Here is a 9,163-nt window from a genome sequence, read left to right on the forward strand (position 1 = left end):
AGTGATCGGATATAGGCAACGGTCGTGTGCAGTGTTCCGGAACGGTAGCGGTGTAGTCTTTACGGCAAAGCAAGCGGAATGTGCATGCGAGCACGTTAGCACTCCAATGCCCAAGTCAATATAAGAAATGATGTTGAATGAATTATACTAAATGACAAATCGTTCATAGACTCAAGTTTAATAAAATGATTGAGCTTTAGTGGTTAATGAACTTCACCCAAGTTCAATTTTCAGGTAAAACAATTTTTTACTATACTATATGTACTCCATGGTCGAACTCTGGATACCAAATCCCCCTTTTCTTGATATCGGAAGGTTCGCATAAAAAAAAAACAAATAATTTTCTCTTTCTTTATAACTGTAATCGTTCTATTTTTTTTAATGAAAATATCTGTAATCGTTCTATTTTTTTTAATGAAAATAATGAATAATATTTCCTTTTTTTTTGGTAGTGGCCAGGGTTCGAACCCCCGGACCTTGTATATATTATGCATTGCCCATAGCAACTGAGCTAAGCTCACGAGGACGAATAATACTTCCTACTTCTAAATGTAATCATCATAAAATAAAATCGAATATATGAATAAAAACTCTCTTTATAAATGTAATTATAAATGTAATTATCATAAATTGTGATTAAACATTTGGTCGTTAATAGAAAGAAAATATATGAGTGTAAATGTAATCATCATAAAAAAAAAAATTGAATAAAAGAATATATGTATAAAAACTTTCTCTTTATAAATGTAATTATCGTAAATTGGTGATTAAACATTTGGTCGTTAATAGAAAGAAAATATATGAGCAAACCAAAAAATGAGCAAACCAAAAAAGAAAGCAAATATATGAATAATTTATTTTTGAAGGCATATACGAGTAATTTAATATTGTGTTTTTATATTCTTTCTAAAAGTATTTGCGAATATTTCGCGCGGACCAGACCTACTGCATATTCTGCCTATAAATACAAACTTGTCAAACCATTTTCGTTTGCCACAGAAAGCCACCAACAAACACCATGAAAAGGTTTTACAATAACCGTCGTAACCTTGAATACATTTTCCACTTGTTCAACCTTTTTGCCACTCTCTTGCTTTTTTGGCACTTCTCTTTTTTCACCATCGCTCTCAAATCCTTTTCTCATCTCTACGCTCTTTCCAAATCCCTCTTCAGCGACTCTTTCTATGTTTTTCTACTTCTCCATGTTATCATTCTCTCCATATATAAACTCTCCAACCAAAACGACGACGTTTCCACCATTGTCTACAACCAATGTCTTAAAATAACCTCTTCATCGGAGTTAGTTACTGCCGACACCGATTACCAATGTTTTAAAATAACCGCAGAGGATCCGGTAGAGTCTTTGCCTGAGAAACAACAACAAGATCCTGCAGTGTCTTCGTTGGAGAAACAACAAGATCCTGTTACCGATCGCGTAGAGTCTTGGTTGGAGGCACAACAAAATTTTTGCAATTCGGAAGTTGGAGATTCGTCTCTGATTTTTGAGGAAACTGTCGCGGAGGAACCTGAACCTGTCATGGCAGTTACTGAGACCGCGGTTACTGAGACCACAACAACAACGTGTTGCACGACCGTGACAACTACTGGAGATAATAACTTTTCGGAGGAAAAGTGTTACAGGAGAGTTCAATCGGAGTGTTATGAACGGAGTCTGGTGGCGAATAACCCGAAAGAGTTGAGGAGATTCAACACATGTTTGAAGAAGAAGGAACCGCAGAGGAGTTTGTGTTATGTTGAAGAATTGAGTAAAGAGGAGTTCAAGCGCACGGTAGATGATTTCATTGCTAAACATAAGAAGATGATGCAATGGGAGGAACAAGCACGGTCTCAGAAAACAGAGTACTTGGCCCTGACTCCATATTAGGAAATTAATTTTAATAAAATAAATAAATTTTAGAGATTAGGTGATTTGATGAGGATTCTTAGTCTATTTTATTTTACTCTTTGAATACGTAATTCTAATATTTGATTCCATTCAATGAATATATATTCCACTCCTGTTACTTTGGTTTGATAATGTGTTTTTTTTTTTTTTTTTTTGTTATGTTTTTTCATAAATCCAAGGCTTCATATGATTTTGTTATTTAATAGCAGGTATATTGTTATTTTACTCTTTGAATACGTAATTCTAATATTTGATTCCATTCAATGAATATATATTCCACTCCTGTTACTTTGGTTTGATAATGTGTTTTTTTTTTTTTTTTGTTATGTTTTTTCATAAATCCAAGGCTTCATATGATTTTGTTATTTAATAGCAGGTATATTGTGATTTGGTCATTTAGTAGCCGGTCTAGTTATTGGTGTGATTTCACCTTCTTACGATTTCGTTATTTAGTAGCCGATCTATTCGCATGCTTTAGGTTAACATAAGTTTTGGTCTATTTAGTAATAAATTTATAGGTATTGCTAGACCTTAGTGTAAAATAAGCTTTTAAATATGATTTCAGACTAAATCAGATCAAACTTTAAAATGAGCCTATGACGGATAATAGGTCAGACTCAGACCTATAATTTATAAGACTTAAGCCTTTTAAAATCCGGCGTAGCCCATTTCCATCCGTAAACAATAGCTAAAGGAAAATATACTCATTAACGATAGCAATATTTTTCTTTAAAAAAAAAAAGAAGCAATATTTCATCGTAAAAAATAGCAATGTTTCCTTAAAAAAAGCAATTAGCTATATTATGGAGAAGAAACTCCTTTTTTTTTTTTTTATGATTGATGCGCAGCAGAATTATTGGGATATTCTGAGTGATTTTTTTAATAATATATTCTGAGTGATTTTCGATTGCCCAATTAATATCAGGATCCTAAATAATTAATTACCTTTTCCATTTATTCACAACATTAGAATCCCAATTCCTATTTGAATCAAAAAAAAGAATTCCAAATTCCAATTCCTATTAAAATAGGAAAGATTTCGGTTTATTGGTGGAAACAAGTGACGAATTTGCTTTGGTATGTTTATTGCCTTTTTCTAAAGAGCAATGCTATATCTCTAGAAAAAAAACATCAAGAATTCTTCAAGAATAAAAAGCAACCAATCACAATGCACTATTTGCCACAATTCAATGAGGTGTGACTGAAAAATAGGAAGTGGACAAATAAATTATGCAATTAAAATTTGCCACATGTGTCTTGAAAAATTCTTGATGCTATTTTTCTAGATAAATAACATTTTCCTTTTCTAAAATCAATTAACATATATCACATTCCTTTAAAAAAAAAAAATCACATAAAATCATAACATAGGGATGTAATTTTTTGAGTTTTTAACCCACTTGGTTTGGTGGCCTAGTGAGTGGTGACTGGTGATGTCTGTTACTCTGTTTGGGACTTGAAGTGTGCCTCAAAGATCCATATATGATTTTATCGGGTGTCAATCTAGATGTGGTAGTTTAACTTCTTAACAAAAACAATTTTGAGAGAATACAATCAATTTTGCAAATTTTTTACTCGGTATTTTCTCACTCGGTTAACAAACTAAATTAGTAAATTACAAGAAATAAATAAATGGAAAACAATTCTGAGTTATGAGAGAATAAAATCAATTTTGCTAATTGTTTTACTAGGTATTTTCTCACTCGGTAAACAATTACTTGGTATTTTCTCACTCGGTAAACAAACTAAATTATAAGAAATAAATAAATGGACATAACTTGTGTGTTTTTCATAAGGTTCTTAACTAAAAATATATTTTTAATATATATATATATATATATAATATTCTTTTTTGTTATAATAAACGTTGAGAAAATTATAGATGTGAAAAAATCCTGAATAATTTAGTTAAATAGCACCTACAAAGATGAACCTAAGTTTTTTTCCTAAATAAATTGTTAACGATGGTAGGTCAAAATAAAAAAAATTGGCACGTCTCCCACACACACATTCCCGTAACACCGATGAGGGTTTGATAGGTGGAAAAGACATTATTTTTTAGCTTTTAAAGTGGGGATTTCTAAGTAAAAAATACTTGGCTTTGTGACTAAAGGCTGTCATGTACACTCTTCTGTCACTATTATAAACAAAAATCAACATTTTAGATTCATTTATTGAATGATGTATGTGGTCTAAAATAATGACCATATACATCATTAATTGAATGAATGTAAAATGTAGATTTTTGTTTATAATAGCGACAGGAGGATGTAGTTTCAAATAAAAGCATGTACACGGAATTAAAATGTCTTATTGTTATTCTTATTTTGACGTGTTTTTTTTTTAAAAAAAATGAAGTTTTGGTCCTCAATTTTAAATATCGATTTTTGGATTTAACCCTACTTTTAACATTTTTTTCTTCCAAAAAAAACATTTTTTTGGATTTTTTTTTTGACCAAAACATTTTTTTGGATTTTGGTTCCTTCTTATTTTGTGTCATTTTTTATAATGTGGTATATATATTTGTTCCATCACACTGAATTTTCATGTCAGCAAAAATATGCCTTATAAGCCTTTGCCCTATCATAAATGAATAAATCACACTATAAAAAATGATCCAAAAGAGATGAATGACGAAAATTTAGAAGAAAAAAAATAGTTAAATAGGAGACTAAAAAACTGATTTTTAAAATAGGAAGACCAAAACTTCATTTTCTTTTTAAATAGAAAGACCAAAAATGCATTTAAGAATTACTTTTTTTACATTTTTTCTTTTCTTTTTTGTGCTTAAATAGTGGGGCTAAATCTTGTGATGGGAATTTATCGTTTTCCTTCCAGTTTTGATACTTGCCCTATGCTTCCAGGAACCCGTTTGTTTTTTTATATAAAAAAAAAACAGAAGAAAAATAATATAATTCAAAATAATATAATACAATCATTTTACCTGGAGACAAACGGATTACTTGGATAAAAAAAACACGATCACAAACAGGTATAGTTTATGCGATGGTGGTTGGAATTCGAACAACAAAATAATTATGCATCCCTCTAAAAAAAACTATGAACAAAATAATATTGCATCCCTCTAAAAAAAAAATAAATTGCATCGTTAGGTTAATTTAGATTCTTTATAGGATTTTTTAAAGGAAAATTTGCAGGTACCCTCGAGTTTTGATCAAAATGATAGGATGTTGGGTTTTACACTCAACGAATTTTATAACTTATAAGAAAGTAACACACAGTAAAGAGCAAGGAACATCAAATAAAAAACCTAGCTCTCGCATCTCTCTAACAAACAGCCACCGCTTACACCTTCTTTCACCCCAATCCAAACCCTCAATTTGCAAGATGTAGCCGTTCAGGGTGGTGGTGCGACGAGTGACACCGGTCCTCCGCACCACCTCTAAACGTCGGATTTGTCGGCGCCGGCATTAAGTTTGTTGTTCTCCGATGGTCTTGTGTGTTTTGGTTGTTTTTGTTCCTCTTCGAAATGGCGGCGACTTTTTTTCGTTTTGACCTGTTGCGTGTTTTATTTTCTGTTGGTGTGTTGTGGTGGAGTAGGGCATGGTTTTGGCGATGATAGAAGGTGAAGGTAGTGATGACGTGGTGGTTTTGCAGTGGTGTCGACGATGCTGTTTTGGTGGATCGGTGGAGAGAAGAGTCTGACTTGTGGTGGTGGATCTGCGGTGTGGTGGTGGATTTATGTGGTGGTGGTGATGAAGTGGTGATAGAGAGCATCGAAAACGTCTTAGCTGTTTTCGTTGTTGTTTTCGTGTTGGTTGTGTGGCGGATAGGGGTGTGTGGTGGTGGCTGATGAGAGGGTCAGTGGGGTCTATTGGTTTTCGTGGTATCTGATGCTGATGGTTTTTTGGTGGTTAATGGTAGTTTTGGTGGTGGTGCATGTGGTGGCTGGTGGTTATGCTTTTTGTGGGTTTTCTTCTACGAGTTTCGTTGTTGATGAGGTTTTCAAATACACAGATGTTAGCTGGTGTGGTTTGTTTAAGGTGCGGTTACATGGGTTTTTGGTAGGTTTGCTGGTTAATTTGGAGAGGTTTTTTAACGGTTTGGAGGGTGTTTTTGGTTTGCTTCTAAAAGTTTATATTTGATACATGGGTGCTTGTTTGAGTGTTCCGCATATATACGGACACTTTTCCTTTGTATGTTGCTATTTAAGTCTTCTAGCTTAGCATTCCTTGTGCTTGCTAAGATTCTTTGTGTTTTAAATAAATTTCATTTTAGCTTCTTCAAAAAACTTATAAGAAAGTAGCTAGTTATTATGCGGAGGCATATATAGCCAAGCATAAAACAAAAGAAGAGAAATAATATTATATGGTCTTGTTTATTCACAACCCAACATATCTTCTCTTATATTTTATGTCCCCATGGAACCAACCTTGTATGTTTCTAAAACTGCACTTACCATAATCATTAACCTTGTATTTTGATTGGCACCCCCTTCCAACCATACCATACTTTAATTAACACATGACCCTAATACTTTGGATTTGGATTAATACCAAAATTTACTTTAATCGGCACATCTTAGTGTTGGATTAAGATAAGATGGTTTTTATTCATCAGATGTTAGAATGAATTTATAACGACCAGCAAAATAATAACATAACAGTCTCAAATGAACTAATACTTTTGTTTTCAAAGAATTTATTTAAAGAATATAGCAGACGGGCTTTCTTGTATTACAAGTTATGTTTATAATTTTTTATTTATTTTAAAATTTCAGATGAAGTAGAACCTTTGTCACGGGTAGCACTTTGATGCCATTAATGACACCGTGCCATTAAATCTGGGCCACACAAACACATTGTCATTGCATCTGGGCCACACAATACATCTATCTTGGTGCTATTAATGGCACGGTGCCATTAATGGCACCAAAGTGCTACCCCTTTGTCACGTGGCTCTCATCTCATCCAATTGCTTTCTATTATTAATCACAATTATGAATTATATATTTATTTAAAAAAAGGAACTTTTACATCATATAATATATTATTTGTGGAAAAAGTGAACTTAAACTAATTCAAAAAGGAACCTTAATCCAAAAACATCTATTTCCCTCCTCCCATTTTAGTTCACTTTCAAGCCAGAGTATATTATTTTGTTTGTCTCTATACTCTATTAAATAACCACCACTCCTGTCCACAGCCTAGTGGTTTTGTCTTCTTATCAACCTTTGCTACTTGGGGGTTGCACTTTTTACACTCTCCAAATGCGTAAATTGTTTGGGAGATAACTTTCAAACAACATTTTTTATGTTTATAAAAAATTTAGAAGATAAATATCGAATGTTATTTTTTACGATAAATAGCAAATATAGAAATCCATAGAGCACCCATCTATTGCTCCGGGTTTATTTTCTTGCTTTGTATTTTCTACGTGGCCCTGCATGCAGCCAATTTTAGTGGGTAGAAATACCACTGCAACTCTTCTATGTACCAATCCATGCGCAACTGCTCCACTAATGCATCACTGTTCTTCAAAATGATCTGCTTCATATATAAATATACAAGGGATACTTGAGTCTTCTTGACACTTCACCAACTTGCTACTACTATTTCTATTGTTTCTCAAAATTTTCTTTCTTTCCCCCCCAATATATGAGAACACCATTACTAAGAATTGATTTAGATTTTGATTTAGTACTAGGCAGCTTAAAGAGCTATAATAAGGCCACATCCTAATTCCTAACCTATAGTATGAATTATTAAGAAATTTATAATTAATATCCAAACTGCAACAAATTTATGAAACAAATAATGTTTGTCCCCACAAAGTTTTTCTAAAATGTATACAACTGCCGACAATAAATGTTTTATGTTTTTTAAGTATCCATTTGCTCATAAGATTTATGTTGTCTTTTTCTAATGTTGTTTTTTTGGATTAAACAATCTTTAACTTTTTTGGTAAGGTGCTAGAAGTGAAGTGGGTCGATGGTAGCTTCATTAGAGAGTTTTCTTTGATGATTTTAGCATATCTAAAGAAAGTGGCTCACTTTTCTAATGAAAAAAAAGATGGAAAGAAAGTATGGTCTATGGTATATTCTTCAATATATATTTTTCTGTTAACACATTTGTTAGTTGTTAAAAATTTCTGTCAATTTTTGACATCCAATTATTTGTACAACAATTATACAAAGTAACACTCAATTATTAGTTATACCAAAAAAACAAAAGTAGTAGTAGTAATATACATGTGACAATAGGTATCACATATTCACATATTAACGAGGAATTGTTAAGGCCAGTTTCATATATTTAGCCTATGTTTGAAAATATAATAGTGGACAACTTATAAGTTAATTGATTCGTAATGTTTGACAAAATTTATGGTTGAATTAGCTGATGGATATGAAATGACATATAAAAGTATATTTTTATTTAATATTAAATTATTTTTGAAAAGATATCAAGGGTAAAATCGAAAAAAAAAGATAAGTTATAAGTTACTTGAAATAGCATAAAAAATGTCATATAAATTACTAGTAAAGTAATCTATAGGGTATGTTTGATAAGCATATCCAATTGACATTTTCCATTATCCTATTCCTCCATTTTACCATCTCCAATTTTCAATATCCAATTTACAAAATCTTTGATTTCAAATGAACTTTGACTTGTATTGTCACCACCCAATCACTTGTTTTTGTAAGCCTCAAAACCCTGCAACTTTTCCAAAGAAGGGTAGAATTGATAGTTTCACTCATGAAATCATGCCTGGAATCTTTCCTAATATATCTCATGTAAAATTGCTCATCCTGAGCCAAACCATGTTTAATAATTGTAGACGACCTAGTTGAACTTTGTCATAGTTCAATCCATCAACCATGAACTTATGGTCATAGGAAAAGACACCTTGACATTGTAGGTGAGGTATAAATTTAAATTCTTTCAAAGAATTCCCATTCAAGATTAAAAGCTTCTTCAGCCGTGGGTAAGGTATAGAGTTAAAAGTTGAATCTAAGGAAGTTTTAAAACTTTACCTTAAATCATGTTTCGATTTTCAGTGTGGTAAGGGAAAGAATTTGGGGGCGAGTGATGGTGGAGGGTGTTGTTTTGGGGTTGCACTTGGGTGCCTTTGACTTTGGTGCCTTTGTTTTTATCTATCTTTTAACCATTCATTCTCTCATCTAAATAATTTATTTTAATCATTCATCCATCATTATTTCTCATCTAAAATGAACTAAAGACATCCAAATACACCAAAGCCAAAGACACCCAAGTGTTTTCCGTTGTTTTG

The 9,163-nt window shown here is 32.2% G+C and overlaps 1 protein-coding gene across 1 annotated transcript; it reads left to right on the forward strand.

Annotated features, from left to right (window-relative positions):
* Nucleotides 1-973: 973 nt before the first annotated feature.
* LOC146942889 (uncharacterized) lies at nucleotides 974-2,208 on the forward strand (the record flags this gene model as incomplete). The annotated part of the gene is made up of 1 exon (XM_085756970.1): nucleotides 974-2,208. A coding segment is annotated over one exon (912 nt), but the record flags the coding sequence as incomplete, so codon positions are not given.
* Nucleotides 2,209-9,163: the final 6,955 nt, after the last annotated feature.

This window comes from Medicago sativa, chromosome 3 (assembly GCF_051527215.1).
Source record: "Medicago sativa cultivar Bolivia chromosome 3, Bolivia_mono, whole genome shotgun sequence".
NCBI classification, from domain to species: Eukaryota; Viridiplantae; Streptophyta; class Magnoliopsida; order Fabales; family Fabaceae; genus Medicago; species Medicago sativa.